The 16712-nt window shown below is 39.0% G+C and overlaps 1 protein-coding gene across 1 annotated transcript in view; it reads left to right on the top strand.

The window, feature by feature from the left end:
- Positions 1-16712, top strand: part of LOC104075983 (teneurin-3-like) — a gene marked incomplete at its 3' end in the record, with an annotated part of 96715 nt that overhangs the window by 59965 nt on the left and 20038 nt on the right. Inside the window, exons 6-10 of the mRNA XM_009576667.1 lie at positions 4809-5019; positions 5518-5619; positions 5767-5961; positions 7318-7518; positions 10495-10680. Of these exons, the coding sequence (XP_009574962.1) occupies positions 4809-5019; positions 5518-5619; positions 5767-5961; positions 7318-7518; positions 10495-10680 (895 nt within the window). The remainder of the gene's footprint in view (positions 1-4808; positions 5020-5517; positions 5620-5766; positions 5962-7317; positions 7519-10494; positions 10681-16712) is intronic.

The raw sequence follows: 16712 nt of genomic DNA, 5'->3' as shown, positions 1-16712 counted from the left end.
ACACTTAATACCTTGAAAAATTAGGCATGCTTACTTATCAATGCCCTGGTGAACTTCTAGGGCTGCTGAAGATTCCCAAGGGTGCGGGGTTATCAGAATGTTTATATGGCCTTGAACCCAGTGATGTCTGGTTTAGGTGCCTGAGATAAAGCACGTATGTAATCTCCAAAAGATGCAGTTCCAGTGAGCGGTTGGGGTTTTTTTTGTGACTGTGCTCCTGCACATGGGGGAAAAAAATGGAGTAAAATATTTCTCAACAATTTAGGCCTTTCTGCCACAAAGTCCTAATCGCATATGTATTTTACCAAAGTAGCTTATATAAACAAAATAAGGTATTTAGGCAAAAGGATGTCTAACGACATAGAACATTGCGGGGTTTGCAAGCATAAATCTATTTATTGTTTTCTTATTTCCCCTAACCCTTATGGCTTGTACTCACAAAAGTTAACTGCAAGCCAGGCAGGAGCAGACTAACTAATTCTGGGCTTCACTGCATATCCTTCCATCAGATGAGGCAGCTTACTCGTATAGCTCCAAGTATCACAGGAACATATTAGAAAAACACATGAAGTCCACACTGGGTCTCATCAAAGGCCCATCTAGCCCAGCATTCTGTCTGTGATGGTGGCCATTAGTAGATACGTAGAGATTAATATAGCATCATGACAGATTTGTAGCGATTCTTCCTAGAATACACTCTTGGCTTCCAGCGTTCTAAGGCTGAAGGACTTCAAGAGTCAAAGGTGCTGTCTTTGTATTTTACAACCTTTGATAGATTCTTTTTTCCTGTGAATTTGTGTAGTCACGTTTGAACCTATGGAAGCTTTTAGCATCCGTGACATTTGCAGCAAGGAGTTTCAGGGCTTAACTACACATTTCACACATCTCACTGCTCAGTGTGTTTTGAGGCAGCCTCCTGGTAGTTTTAGTTTGACGCCCTGTTGGTAGTGTTTTGGAAGAGGCAGTGGAGAGTTTCTCACCGATTTCTTCTGCATGCCACCCTTGATTTATAGATCTCTAGTGTCCTCAATGAGTTCTGTTTTTTCCAGTCTGTTTCGTCATTCTTTGTATGAAAGCTGCTTCAATCCTTTGATCATCCTTGTCCTTTTCTGAATGTTCTCTAGTTTTACTGAAGCCTTTTCAAGATGGGGAGACCAGAACAGCACAGAACGTAGCAGATGTTTAATTACGATAGTTTCATACAATGCCTTAATGATGTCTGCTTTTTTTTTTTTGATCGTAGAACTGATATTTCCGTAGATCTGTCTACCATAGCTCCAAGATCTCATCCCAGAATGATAAAAGTTGGCTCAGAGCCCATCTCTGGATGTGTAAAGCTAGGGTTGTTTCATGAGGACTTTGAAAAGCAGGATCTCACCCATATATATCACTTCATGTCTGCATCTCTTGAATGCTATCTGCCCTTATCTCCTAGTCACAGAGTGACAAGTGCTAATAACAAAATTTATGCAAATGAGCAACTGCTGCCTGTTTCTCAAACGTCAGTATTTGAATTTTCAGATCTTATGTCAAATAATAGAGAACTGATTACTACCTGCACTCTGCCAGCATTTGTAAAGTTTCCTTACTAGCTGTCCCCCACCAATATCTTTGCTCATATGGCTATGACACCCTACATGTGTCACCACAAGCCACCATCTCCTTTAGCTCCCTCCTTACAGCTTCAGTGTTTCTATGAATGTCTGCCTTCTCTCCATGTCACCTTTGGCTATAATGCAAAACTTGCGTATTACATTTGCCACCTTGTTCTCCACTTCTCTCCCGGACCCTTTGCCTGTTCATCCACCTCTTTTTTGTATCCAGTTAAAACCAGGCAGTGAGTAAGAGGAAACTGGAGTCTATCTTTCCATAGCTGTACAACCTCTGATGCCGATTATCCTACCACTGTGAGGGACATAATGAAAGCATGGTAGAATTGAGCTTGGGAGAGATCTCAAGAAGTCTTGGAACAGGATCGACTGTATCTAAACCATTCCTATCAGTTGCTTAGCATTTCATCATAAAATAATAACAGAATGCAGCAAATTTAACTCTCCTTCTGTCCCATAATCCAAAATAACAGGGATATAGCATGTAGGAAATGGTTTAATATAGTGTAATGGGGACAGAAGTTTTGGTTGTGTTTCTGTATTCTCTTTAGGTACTAAAATCAGTCTCAAGCACAGCCACTATGTGTGTGTCACAGACTGATCTGAGATGCATAGTTCTTTCTTTCTGGGGAATCATAAATAAATCAACCAGAAATAATTGACGGAGGCTGTCCATTCAAAACCCAATCAATGCGAGCCTGAAAGTCTTTGTGACACTTTCTAAAAATGTCAGTTCCATTGCAACCAGAGAATCAATATGTTTATTTAAAGAGACTTTAAGAATAAAAAAAGGACTTTGGTTTAAAGCAAAGCTGAATGGAATGGTAGGGCAAATCAACGCATTTAGTCTCAATATAAAGGCAATTAATTTATCCTCATAGGAAGAAAATAAAATTGGTATGTTTTTGCTTATGAAGGTAATTGTTTTTCCAGTCTCTTTCTGTTATCATGTCCTAAATATAAAAAATAGCCTTTAAAAGGGTTAAGATCAATTATTGGTTTTTGCTGGGGGACAGAACGAACAGTAAATTCCCCTCTGTGTGGCTTTTTAAATGTAGTCTAAAATGGTGTTCTGATAACAGCATATGCCCTTATTACATTACAAATACAGAATCATTAATTATACCATGCTTGTCAGCCATTAGTATACTCTTTGTGGTCAATCAAGTAGTGTAATCACTTTTTTCTGTGTCAAAAATATGGTTTTAATCTGAAATTGTCCTCCTACAAAAGATGATCCTCTGCACTACACAAATTACAAGGTCGCTCCTAATGTCCATAAATGACTTGTTAAAACTCAAAACTCCCTGAGCTTTCTCTTTTTTAAAATATTAGTGAAAAACATGACCAGAAAGAAGCATTCTTGAGTCAGGTGGGAGGGGGGAAAACAAAAAACACAACTAAAATTGTTTTTCTCTCTCTCACAAAATAAGATAAATTTTTAATTCTCTGACAAATGAGAATGTTGAATGGTTTTGAATAATTGGTGCTCTCCCAAAATGGTTGCATTTGTTTTCATGTGGTGCAGCATGTACATTCAAAGTGGCAGCATACCGAGGTACCAGCTTCTGTACATCCTAATCACATTATGTTCTATTCTGCTGGTTTAGACATAGCTGGAAAAGTGTCTCAGGTGTTGATAGAGGCATATTAACTATGCATTTCCTTCACATCCTGAATGGTAGGAAGATAATTCTGATTACTGGAGAGGAACATTCTTACAATAGCAGTGAATTTTGGCCTGCAATTTCAAGAAGAGAACATAAGTACTTAAGCCCTTGTTCCAGAGCGAAGGCTATCATGTTTTCTTTTGTCGCAGGAGCAGTTTCTGAAGGTCACAAGTCAGGGTGTAAAACCACTGATTCTCTGGTCCCGGTAACTGATGTTATCCTAGCTCAGGTGAATCCGTGAATCGTATACTGGCCTTTACTTTAATAGGCCCTGGACGTAAATTCATTTGAGAGAGATCTCAAACCTGTGGGAAGATTGAAGGTTTACGTGTTACAGTTCACTTCATACAATAAACGTGTCAGAGTAAAAGTGAAACTGTTTTTAGGAAAAGCAGAGACTCTCTACCACAAGCAAGAATACTCTTTAATTTCCTACCTGTTTAATTTTGCTATATACACATTGATCTTTACAGGATAAATGTGCAGAAGACATCTTTCAAGCCATGAGAGCAGACTTCCAGACAGCGTAAATCAGTGCAGGGCCCAGAGCAGATTTAGCCCTCCAGGTGCTATTAGCACTAGTTAAGATTAACATGCATAACATCTCGGGTTGTGAGTTTGCTTGTTGTATCAGCTGAGATGCTGCTACATTTTTCCAAGCCCCACTGGTGGTTGTTAACAAAACAATATGTGCTGTCCATTGACCTGAGGTACCATATTTTTTGTCAGTTTGTCATTTTCAACAGTTGCAATGTTTTATGCTTTCCACTTCCTCTTTTGGGCTTCTGTGATAGGAAGCTGTTGTGGTTTAACCCCAGCCAGCATCTAAGCACCACACAGCTGCTCGCTCACTCCCGCCCAGTGGGATGGGAGAGAGAATTGGAAGGGTAAAAGTGAGAAAACTTGTGGGTTGAGATAAAGACAGTTTAATAGGGAAAGCAAAAGCTGCATGCGCAAGCAAACAAAAGAAGGAATTCATTCACTAGTTCCCATGGGCAGGCAGGTGTTCAGCCATCTCCAGGAAAGCAGGGCTCCATCACACGAAACGGTTACTTGGGAAGACAAATGCCATCACTCCAAACGTCCCCCGCTTCCTTCTTCTTCCCCCAGCTTTATATGCTGAGCTCTTGCTCTCCTTCCTCCAGAACTCCAGACTGTCCGAAAGGGGGATCGAGCAATTTAATCCTTCATCTGAAACTAAATGAAAAGCAAAGTAGATTATTGGTGTTGGGTATTATTATTAACCCATATGCATATAACACACTTTGAAAGTTAGCTCTCACCTGCAATTCAGACTGCAGACAGAAAAAGCCACTCTAATAAGCATGAGGACTAGTTGGTATTTTTGTTCGAAGTCTTAGCAAGGGGCAAAGAAATAAGCAAGGGTTGGTTTCAGCTCCTACTTCCCCGCTCCGAAGAGGAAACTCTTGGTCAAAATACAAGCAGATTGTCAGGATGTTATGGGGGAGCTGGCGGTGCCGTGGGTCATCCCGTGACTTGTCAAGCTCCTGTCTGTTCCTCCCCGCAGTACGACTTTGTGGAGCTCCTGGATGGCAGCCGGCTGATTGCGAGGGAGCAACGCAACCTGCTGGAGTCAGAGAGAGCAGGGCGGCAGGCGAGGTCTATCAGTCTCCACGAGGCAGGTTTTATCCAGTATTTGGATTCTGGCATCTGGCACCTGGCCTTTTATAACGATGGGAAAAATACAGAGCAGGTGTCTTTTAATACCATAATTATAGGTAAGCGTAATCTTCAAAACTTTTACCAAATGCTAGGCTCTGGTCAGGTTTTTTAGGAATACACATTTTTGTAGTTAAATGGTCTGACTTTTTTTCACAGGTTTTCCATTCATAGTGTTTCTTTTGCTGCTCAGAATAAAATGCAGAATATATATTTTAATTACTTGGCATAAGGCATAAGGAGTGTACCTTCTCGTAAAACAGTGCTTGAAAGGAGGACACTGTTTTGAAGTATTCGTTAAATGGCACAGGGCTGGATTTTAAGTATGGAGCTCATATGGTTTTACCATTATAATTTGAGCCTTTTTGTTGGAATATAATGTCCTAAGATACTAGAGGCATCAGCAATAGAAAATCACAGCTATTTGTGCTCTTCAAACAAACAAAATGTAAACACTTCTTTCGGAGGGAGAGCGGGCTGTCGGTTAGTAGTGGTTCAAATGATAGGTACTTCATGCGGTGGGCATCTGTGAATTGTCTTCCTTTTTTTCCCTTTAGAGTCTGTGGTGGAATGCCCCCGAAATTGCCATGGTAACGGCGAATGTGTTTCTGGATCCTGCCATTGTTTTCCAGGGTTTCTGGGCCCCGATTGTTCGAGAGGTAAATCAACCCAATCCTTTTCTCAAGTCAGTTTAAGTGAGCACGAAGACAAATACATTGGGAAAGCAACTGGCATGTGACTTGCTTCTTTATAAAGCTTTGGTGAAGAACTTGGTTTTAATTTTTCTGCCGTGTTTCATTTCACAGCAGCCTGCCCAGTGCTGTGTAGTGGCAATGGGCAGTACTCCAAAGGGCGCTGCCTGTGTTACAGCGGCTGGAAGGGCACCGAGTGTGACGTGCCTACAACTCAGTGCATCGATCCCCAGTGTGGGGGCCGGGGCATTTGCATCATGGGCTCTTGTGCCTGCAACTCTGGATACAAAGGAGAAAACTGTGAAGAAGGTAAATGAGTAAATATTTACCCCAGCAACAATATTTACCCCAACTGCTGTTGTTGGTCAGGTTTCCAGCTGGCACATCCAGCTCTATTGATTTTGCTAGATCTGGATCATACACACTAATGGTGTTTCTTCAAAAACCATTTCAGAATACCAAAAATCAAGTTTGGGAATCACTATATCACTGAATTCTACAGAATTATTATACTTTCTTTATTCTCAAGTAATCGGTGGGAAAATTCTTAGTAATGTGTGATATCTTTTTGCTTGCCAGTATATTTTTACTTATTTTTTCTGGCTGAGGTCAGCTAAGAAGAAAGCACACAAAAAATACATGTTGGAATACAGGAAGACTTAGTGAATTTTCACAGTATAGAATAAATCATTAATGTATTGCATTTGTTAGTGATCTTTTCCACCAACCACATTGTGGAAAGTGCTGATTCAAATGCATCGGAGTGAAAAATGATGCGTCGTTTTTGTATTCCAGAGATGTGCATAATAATATTCGTTCTGGTGTGCTGCAAAATGCAGTTCATTTTCCATTCTATTTTTTTAGAGAGTAAAACGCGCCATTTTCTTCCTCAATCAAATTGATTTTATTGATCTCCACATACAAAGTAATGCAATTAAGTCTCTGGAATTAAATTTTCAGACCATTGACCCTACAAGTGTAACATTTTATTGAGTCAAATTGCTAAATTAAATCTCGTCATCTAAAGCACATTAAAGTGAATTAAGACAGATAGAAAGTATGCAACTCATTTATTTCTGAAACAAGTTGAGGGTCCTGTACAGCTGTCAAAATTCTGTAGCGGTGGATGGGGTCAGTTGATACCGAGTGCTGCAGGGAATCCAACACTTGTTACACCTTGATTAGGCAGAACAGAGATCAGTTGCCCCAGATTCAACACCAATCTTGTTGTAATTCAGAAAAATTAGCAAACCTTGAAAGGTTCTCCATTAACTCAGTGGTAGCCTGTAAATGTCTTGATGTCAGTTATGTGCACACACAAATTTCACAATACCAGAAAGTGATGTGGGAGCAAGGTGGTTTTACAAAGAAAATTGCCGCTGTGCAATTAGTGACGATAAAGAGTGATTTGCGTTGTAGCCAGAGAAGGGAGGCTGGCATCAAGATACCTTGGTCCACTTTGTCTTTTCCTCACTCATTGCAATGAAACAAAGGTGAACTTCTCAGCTGCAACCTACTAATGTTTACTTTTAAGATAAGTGCAACGCTGCCTATTTCACAAGGTCTTAAAGTGTGGATTAAGCCCCAAAGTGCCATAAGCATCTAGGGTTGATTACTGTTGTTAGGAATGACAAGTTTAAGCTGATCTTTCTCATCTCCCCGCAGCGGATTGCTTGGACCCAGCCTGCTCCAGCCACGGCGTGTGCATCCATGGCGAGTGCCACTGCAACCCGGGCTGGGGCGGCAACAACTGTGAAATCCTGAAGACAATGTGCCCTGACCAGTGCTCGGGCCATGGCACCTATCTTCAAGAGAGTGGTACCTGCACCTGCGACCCCAACTGGACAGGTCCAGATTGCTCCAATGGTAAGGGTTAAAAGCACTTGCATTTTGTAAAACGGTGACATCTTGAATAAGCAGCATTTTCATGACATTATTGTGTTAGGACCTGACCTGCTGAGCTGATGGAAGTCTTTGAGTTGACTTCAACATGAACTGTGAATTGATTCAAAGATTAAAATAATTGATGAATTTGAAGTATTTGAAAATCAATGTATTTGTTGGTATCTTTTAGCTGCCTTCACCTGGTAACTTCAGGTACTTCACATGCAAGTACAGAATGTTCTTTGTAGGATACATGGATCTAAGTATCATCTTACCCAATACATCTACTTAGAAACTTAAAACTACACTATTGAAACTAGAAGCAGTCACATTTTAAAAATCTCTCCAGCTAATTGGAGGTATTTTTCTTGAAAAGCAGACAGTGTTACAGTTTGAAGGCAAAGGGAATGCAAGAATGAATCCTAAACAGCTTTTGAGGAAGGGCACAGGCTGCCAGGGTAGAAGGAGTTGCTAGGGGTGAAGAAGCAGAGGGATTTCTTGAAGTCTGAAACTGAGCTTATTAAAACCGTGGTCTCAGCTTAGAAACAAAAGGAGAAAATGAATGGAGGTACTATCACAGAGAGCAGAATCTAAATATTTATAAAGTATGACAGCAGCCTTTTGACAAATGCAAGTTTTTAGAATATTGTTTGGTAGCCACACACCAAAAGAGAAATCATGTCTAACTGTGAGACACATATTTGTCTAAAACAGTTCATCTAACAACTCAGATGATTTTGTTAATGAAAACTGAACACATGGGCTAGCTGGGTTTATGCCAGCTAATGAATAAACATAACTTTTTCATGAGGAACCATCTTTTTAAAACAAATGTACTTCCTGACCAGGATCTGTGATACTCCATAATGGTTTATGCATACGAGAGTGATAGGCCAGAGTTCCAAACATTCAAGAAAAACTGACAGAGAGAAGAAAATGTTGTCTTCTGTTAAATTTGTTTAGAAAAAAAATTCTTCTCTGAACACTTTTAGCACTAAAAATGGCTATTTGTGAGAGACCCTTTCTAGTTCTCTGGCAAAATATGGATCCTCTATATCTTGACACAGTGTCCTCTACACTATTTTTGATTATTCAGTTATGCTCCATCTTTTACTTATGTTTCAAGGAATGATTGGTCATTAAAATAACATAGAATATTTCTGATCTTCTCAAATATTTCAAAAGTATCAAACTCACAAAAGAGCTTTGTGAAAATACACATGGACTATTTGCTGAAGTCATGCAAAATGACCTTCAGAGTGGTATACTAAAAAAGTAAATCTTACCCATAAACATTTTGTTAAGCTGCTAGAAGAAAAAAAGAATGAGTTATTTCCATCAGAGGGGTTTATAGGTTTGAAATCAGCAGAGCTTTCCTCTATCTTCATCAGTAGTTTGTCCGTTAATTAGCCCTTCAATTCCACTTCAATTAAATTAACTCTAATTAATAAGTTCATTACAAAGATTGACGCACCTTGCTGAAAGCTAGTGTGCTAAAAGCTGATAAACACCTTCACCCTAATGAAAAATTGATTAGATTGAAGAGAAATAAACCTTTCTTTCTTGGAGCTGCGCTGACGTTTTGTGACTCTAAAGTTAATCAAACCATCTTGCATCTCTTAATCAAAAATTTAATTCAAAGTAGATATAAAATGCTGTATAGGGAAAAAACAGGGAGGGGGAAATTACAGCTGTCTTCCTCCATAAAGGTTTTGGGCTGTTTCTTCTGGGAAATATCACAGCTCCTTGACACCATGTTTAATGTTCCACAGCACTTTGAGATAGGGGGTTATACCCTATGGGGGAAGAAACACACTGTTGAGTGGGAAACTGGAAACCCTTCTTGCGCTGAATGCTTCTTTCTTTTGCTGTTGAAAATAATTTCAGTCTTTTATGACTAAACTGTTTGTTGTCTTTCACAAGAAAACAAAAACTAAGTACAGTACTTCTATGAACCAGTACATGGTTACAGCCAGCTGTATGCCAAGGAATGAAAGAAGTCCCTCAGGCTGTATTGTATCTCCTCTTGTTTTTCTGTTGTCTGCTTAGCAGAAGTAAAGTTTGCTGGAGCCTGATTAAATGAACCAAAACTGTAAATGCAAAATCTGGCAGTCTAAGTTATCATCTTGTATTAGCTGAGACTTAACATGCCTTGTTTGGCCTCTGACTACCTTTGGCTGTTAACATATTTTTCAATTATTCTATCAGTTACAAGATCCTGTTACTATATGTAAATGACAAGTTAAATTGCTGTATGTTGATTTATTTTTTTAACAATCTATTATTTAAACCAGACTGTTCGTAGCTGTCACTGATACAAATTTACTGAAAGTAAGAGAGAATCATCTTTTATATTTAACAGATGTGTCAGTATGTCAGCATAGTACTAATTTGTCTCACTAAGGCTGATTCTTTATAATGAAAAAATGTGTCAGAAATGGCACATTTGTACTTTGAAAGAAAACAGGGAGCAGGGTAGGAAGGGGAAACCTTGTTAAAATGAACTTTCATTAATACTAGATTTTCACTCACAACACGCAGTGACCTAGGTATGTGGCACATATAATCACTAGGAGTACAGTGTAAGTTCTAGTAGGTCTGAGTGCCATATAATCTAAGTTACAAAAGGTTACGCTTAAGACATATGTGATCACAAAAAATATGACTGAAAATTACTCAGAGCTAACAGAAGAGCTGTGGACTCTTAAGCACCGCTAAGTCTGCTGGATAACTAAGTGAGCATTAGCATAGAGATAAAACTCTGTATTCCGTATTCTGTTGGGTCCTACCTGAAAATGCCTTTCACAGTAAATTCCTTTGATTTAATTTTCAAAGATTTTGCCTTTCTTATTCTTCACATGTTGAATTAAAATGTAGTGCTGCTAATTAATGCATACCCTCTCTCTCCCATGTGCACTCTCTGCCTCCTTTTCTCCCCCTCTCTCCTCTCAAATCCAGAAGTCTGTTCGGTGGACTGCGGCACACACGGTGTGTGCATGGGTGGCACGTGTCGCTGCGAGGAAGGCTGGACAGGCGCAGCCTGCAACCAGAGAGCCTGCCATCCCCGCTGCGCGGAGCATGGCACCTGTAAAGACGGGAAATGTGAATGTAGCCAGGGATGGAACGGAGAGCACTGTACCATTGGTAGGCTGGCTATGCTTTATCCTGTCTTCGCTGCAAAATTCAAACAGCCGGCACTGCTGGCCACATCTGAATAAGAAGTGTTATTACTTTGAAGCTTGTTTCTTCAAACAGAATATTTGCACGAGTCAGTCGGTGTAAAGGAGTTGATATTTTAAGAAAGGAAATGGTTATATAATGGCTCATCAGTTCTTCGTACCTAGTTTGCCATGAAAAGGAGGTGGAAGAATTTCCTTTTCAATCTTTTCCCTTTAACTGCCTTTTGCTGAGGGGGAGGTTACTTTTATTTTAAACTATAAATATATTATTTGATTTGTGCTTTTCTATTTTTATGTGATAGCTTTATGTCTTTTGGAAATGAAGCTTCCTATTGTTTTTCTTTTTTTTTCTTTTATGGAGAAGAAGCTCTAAAAAGTGACTTGCCTACACAAAAATGTCACTTCCACCTTGTAATAAATGTGATCTAGCTGCCCAAAATTATCTTCTTGTCAACATAATGCTCTATTTTAGAATTATATCACATTTCTTACATGTCAATAATGTAACAGAAGTTTAATACAGTTGATTGAGAAGCAGCCATCCTTATTACAGCTTCTATGTTTCTGTAATCAAATTAGTTCTAGCACCTGGAAACCTTTGGAAATTACTATGCCTTTATCAGTGGAGCTTTTCTTACTCAGTTATTTACAGTCCGTACGTCCCATATACAGCGGGATATCCCTCTGCACTGCACAGCGCTTGATGGTGAGCTAGCATGCGAAATTGCACATGTAAATAAGGGGACTAAGAAAAAGTGGAGGAGGAGTTGCCAAAAGGTTTATCATTTTTATATTGGTTTTGTATAGCCATAGTGCTAAGAAATTCCCTTCCACACTAATCCCCCTTTATGCAAGACACTGCAGTCCTGTAGCAGAGGAGGAGGGTCCTATCCAAACAATTTTTGTCTTAGCGTAACCACACAGAGAAACTATGGCGTGACAACAGGTAGGAAGCACAGACAAAGGAACTGGCAATGGTCTAGCTGTAAGAGACGACTAGCTTGTACTTAGATGTGTGGGGAGCTTTGCATAAAGCTCAGCAAAGGCTGTGACAGGAGTAACAACATGGCTCTGCAGGTATTTATGGGGCACATCTCCCAAGTGCGAGAAGCATCATGGCTAAGCACTTAGAGGTGGATTGAACAGACAACAAAAGAGGTAGCCACAGGTCAGACAAAGGAGGGAGCAACACTGAGTGATGGGGAGATCATGGATAATCCAAATAGTCAAAAAAAATTCCAGTAAGTAAAAAAAGCCATAGTTTTATGTTTGGAGAGATGAAGGAGAGTCAGTTAAAAGCGGTGATGTAGCCAAAGCAACAGGATAGGACAGTAAGTCTAACAGCGGTAGAGCTGATGGATGTGAATACAGCATGATTTGCTTTTGCCACAAGCTAAAAAGAGGCTGGAGAATTTTAACTTACGTGGATGTTTTGGAATGGCTGTAACTCCGAATGTGTTAGCACAGCTAAGCCATCACTGGGGCATGAGTATCTAGAAAATCGTAAAACCCAAGCTGCGTTCCCGCGTAGCTGACAGCCCTGACTGAGAGGTGGGGTGGTGGTGCTGCACTTGGTGGTCAAGGGAAACAGTGACGTGAGCTCTGAGGGCATGGAAAATGAGGGCCTGTTACAGCTGTATTAACTGATACCCACACCATTGCACCAGGAAGATGAGGCAAGGTTTTATTTTGCAGAAGCGAGTCAGGTGTGAAGTAGTAAGATTGATTTGTGAACTATTTTTTACAGAAATCACAATTGATATTTTTTTGTTGTTTACTAATGAGATTGCTCAGACATATGAGGGAGGGGGAACCAAGGTGCATCTGCAGAATCCCAGGGAGAATCGGTAGGGTTAACATTTTTGAGGAGCTTCCAGAAAACGTGCTGACAAAGAGAGTGGAGAGGTGGGTAGAGAACTGCTTTCTGAACAATAAAATAAAGTAAATCTTTGGAAGTAGGATAAAACCTTTCCCTTGACCGCTTTAACTTGCCAACGAGCAATTACTCAGCAGATTGCTCTGCTGTTGGTCTCACTGACCTTGGCAGCATTTCAAGGGTTGTAGTTACACACGGATGAACTGCTCTTGAACAATTTTTCCAACATATTAAGCACAAACAAGTTTTTCCTCAGCACTGGGCGAGCAGGTCTGTCTTGCCACCTGTTTATTCTTTAAATGGGTGTTTACTTTGTGGCTGCTGCTGTAAAGATAGTTTGATTTGTTTATATTGCCCTTACAGCCTCCAAGACAAGTAATGCGGTACAGGCTCTAGCCGGCTGTTATATTTATTTTTCTTAGAGCTGTTTTCTTCAGGAGCCCAGTGTTATGGAGAAACCAGGTCATTTTATTGCTCATTTCCAAGAGTATTTCCACTTAGTGAAGTAAAAATTGCTGCTTCCTCAGCTTGGTAAATGAAGAGTCAATTTGCCTTTCTCTCACCTGCCCCACAGTAGATAGTAGGTCTTTCTGAGCAATACATTTCAAAACACAAGGGACATCAGAATGTTTCTCCATGAAAACCATTTTATTGTCACCCTCTATTTGTAACCCAGGCATTTTTATGCTACTTACAACTCTCAACTTGGTAGCAGAATATTGACGTAACTTGTGTTGTGCTCACACACAACTTGTAACTTGTAACTTGTGTGAAAGACTCACACACTCCCTCTATATGTGTAAAAATAAACAATTGCATCGTTTTATTTCTAAAAGTCATTAACCATTTAAATGCAGTAGTGTGAAGCACTGTAGAAATGCAGATGTATTTGTTTGATGCAGCTATTAGCTGGAAGTCACATGAAGTGCAATGGCCTAAATTTACAACTTCTTTGGGAAAGGAGTATTTTGAAGTTGTAAATTTTAAGGGCAATGCATTTAATCGCTTTTTGGGAAAGGAATAGCCCACTATCTCTACCTAGATGCACAAAATGGAGTAGATATGTGTACATTTATCACTGCATTAATTAATTAAGAGGCACTAACTGGAATGTGTACTGAATCATTTAAATCCGTAACTCATTTGATCAAAGAGATTATGGTTTTTTTGTGAAGCGTGAATGCTGTTTAAAATGGTAAAAATGTTTTGCACCTCAACTAATGATTTTTATGTATTTCTAAATGCTGACTATGTGTCCAGTCTCATTTTCAGTGAGCCCATGTTGTTAGTTGACGTGTTAAAGGGTAGAAAAAAGGAAAAACCAAACCTATCTCCTTAATTAAAACAAGGTAGTCCTTAGTTTTATTCCTCTCTAATATCTTTTAAACCCTAGATTACTTCTTGAGTTATGCTGATTTTTATGTATGCTTTAAGATATTCAGATGGAAATTTGGCCAAAGGAAATTTTAATTGCTCTGAACTTGCAGAGACCATTTGTTTATTCTTAAGGACATTGGGAGGCCAGATCATAGATCATAGCAAATGTTTGCTTTTTTGTTCAGATAAAATTTAGACATCTGCTTCTTAACGTACCTTTGTTAATCATCAGCTTAACAAAGCCCTAAGGCTGCGGATCATGAGACAAATTGGGAAATAATATACATATATATTTTATATACATTTGACTTGTGAGAGACAATAGAATAGACTAAATAAAGCAGAACTTTTTTGCTTTTTTGAAGCAATGTGTGTAGTTAGGTGGGCAAGATTGTTTTGACTAATGCAGTAAACCTGATGTGTGTGCTGATATGCACAGTTTCATTGTGCATCTCTGGCAAAGGGTAGCTCTGACTTCAATACCACACGTGATATGGGCCACCTTTGTGAGTCATTGCCTTTGCCCTGAATACATGCTTCCAAAGATTCATATCAAAGATGTTCAGCAGATAACTACATGCTCAGTGTTGTGGTGAAATGAATCTAATGACAATTAACAAAATTCAAGATTTATTGCTATTGTTTAACATCTTACAGGATTGAACTAAACTCTGGCAATATATGTTCCAAATACTAAGCAATTTAAGGCATCTAAATTGCTTACTGCCTTTTCCCTCCTGGAACTGAAATATTTTACCATTTCTTGTATCCATGAGAGAACAGGTTAAATCAACAGTTTACTGCAAAGCCATAGAAAATCACCTGTCAATTGTTTATTTGGTCTGGCAGTGACACTCGTGGGTCTGAGGTGAACATCCGTATATTACTTTGGGAAGCTCAACCTGCATCTCAGTGTGATACAAGACTGCACATGCACAGCTGGTGCCCAGGTGATAGCCTGGATGAAAATTTACTCTGTAATTAAGTTTTCATAACACAGTTGTGATAAAATATGTTTTTGTTTCCTTTCTGTCCTGGCTTGCAATGAGTTCAGTGACCCTCTCCTGTCTGAGTAGTTGTTTTGTGAGATTGGAACAGATATTATTTCAGAAAGTCTATTATTTTTTGTGATATAACTGGCATGTACTATGAGTAAATTAAGTAACTGTCATAGGAAGCCCATAAATATGAATAGTTTTCCAGCTGCTTTTCCACTAAACTCTGTTAGCTGAATGAAATTAGTAAATAATTATGTTGGTGGGGAATCTGCTATATCCATGTGCTGTGTAACATCTCAGTTTTACAATGCAGCTTAATTTTTTCTATAGACCAAATTAGTTTTAGAGTAATCTAAATTGCAAATTGGCCAATTTGCATTAAAACTATGCCTTCTTGTTCAGATTTGTCAACACCTCTTTTTTAAAAAGTCTCTAACATTAAGCATGGGTGGGTAAGACCATCTGTTTATGGAGCTTGCCTGCAGCTCCATTACTTAACACATGAGACAGGTTACAGCTGTTTAATTGTTATCGTGTTGAACGATTATCTTTCAGTCCAAAATCAATATTTATATATGTATGCATGGAAAGCATGTCGTTAAACATAAGTAATCTAAATGTGGATTAATGTCATTAAGCATTCATATTAATCCCTCAGGAAGGCTGAAGTTAGCATCATGGTATTCGTGCTACTTTTGAGTGCTGCATGAGACTACTTTACCTGGTACACAGAACTGAAATTCAAATCCAGTGGTGGTCCACTGTAGAAGCGTACAGCTTGTAATATGCTTTTATTCCAGTGAGAATTGGTTTATCTTCTAAGAATTTCCCCTAAAATTTAGTTGAGAAAAAAATAACAAGGGACAGCAAAGTATTTATTTTAATCTTTTTCTTTGCATGAAATGACATTAACATGACATTAAAACCAATCAAACCAAAAATAAATTTTCTTCAGCAAGAGATTTCTAGTTTCAGCTATTTTAGCTAGAAAAACAGGAAAGTCATCTGGTTTAGATTTTCAGAATTGTGAAAAAAATAAATAACATCTACAGCACACTCCCCTAAGTGCATTTCCATTAGTACAGATTCTGTCCTGGTTGCTGGTTAAAATGGTTTTCTGACTAGGGACGAACAGGAAGGCATTTGTGGGCTGGTTTTCTACGTGACCATGAGCAGTGTAAGCTCAGAAGTACTGCTAGTGTTGAGGAATGCTAAGAAGTAATCTCCTCCATGAACTTATATGGTCTGCACCTGCTCTTTTCAACACGTGTTTAGCTTAGGGCTCCTTATATTACAGATTTCAAATATGACTACAGGGAAATGACACTTTATCTTTTATAAGATCAGAGAGCAAGTCAAGACAAATGTGTTCCTCCTGTTAATTAAAGGAAGTGCTTATGGAAAACTTGATATGGCTATATATCATTACACTATATGTTTTTGAAGTATGGACTTGACAGAGTAAGGCGTGGACCAGTTTGAGTGCTTGATTGATCTTCTCCACATTTGCAGGTTAGAGGGAGAGCAGCATGGATAACTCGTATTATGACGAGCACAATCATTTTAGTACTGATGCTAGGTTGCCAAGCATGGTTTACTTTTCTCCAAACTTTAAATTACTGAGAATATTCACATTTCATAGTGTTTTAATGTGTCGGGTATTTAATGTACCTTAATGCATACATCCCAACAATTCTTCATAAATGTCAAGATTCTTTTGAGATTTTAGAATTTTGATCAGAAGGA

The sequence above is a fragment of the Fulmarus glacialis genome, unplaced genomic scaffold (genome assembly GCF_000690835.1).
Source record: "Fulmarus glacialis isolate BGI_N327 unplaced genomic scaffold, ASM69083v1 scaffold12914, whole genome shotgun sequence".
Classification (NCBI taxonomy): Eukaryota; Metazoa; Chordata; class Aves; order Procellariiformes; family Procellariidae; genus Fulmarus; species Fulmarus glacialis.
The sequence above is the reverse complement of the archived record's forward strand: the minus strand, read 5'-3'. Positions and strand labels throughout refer to the sequence as shown.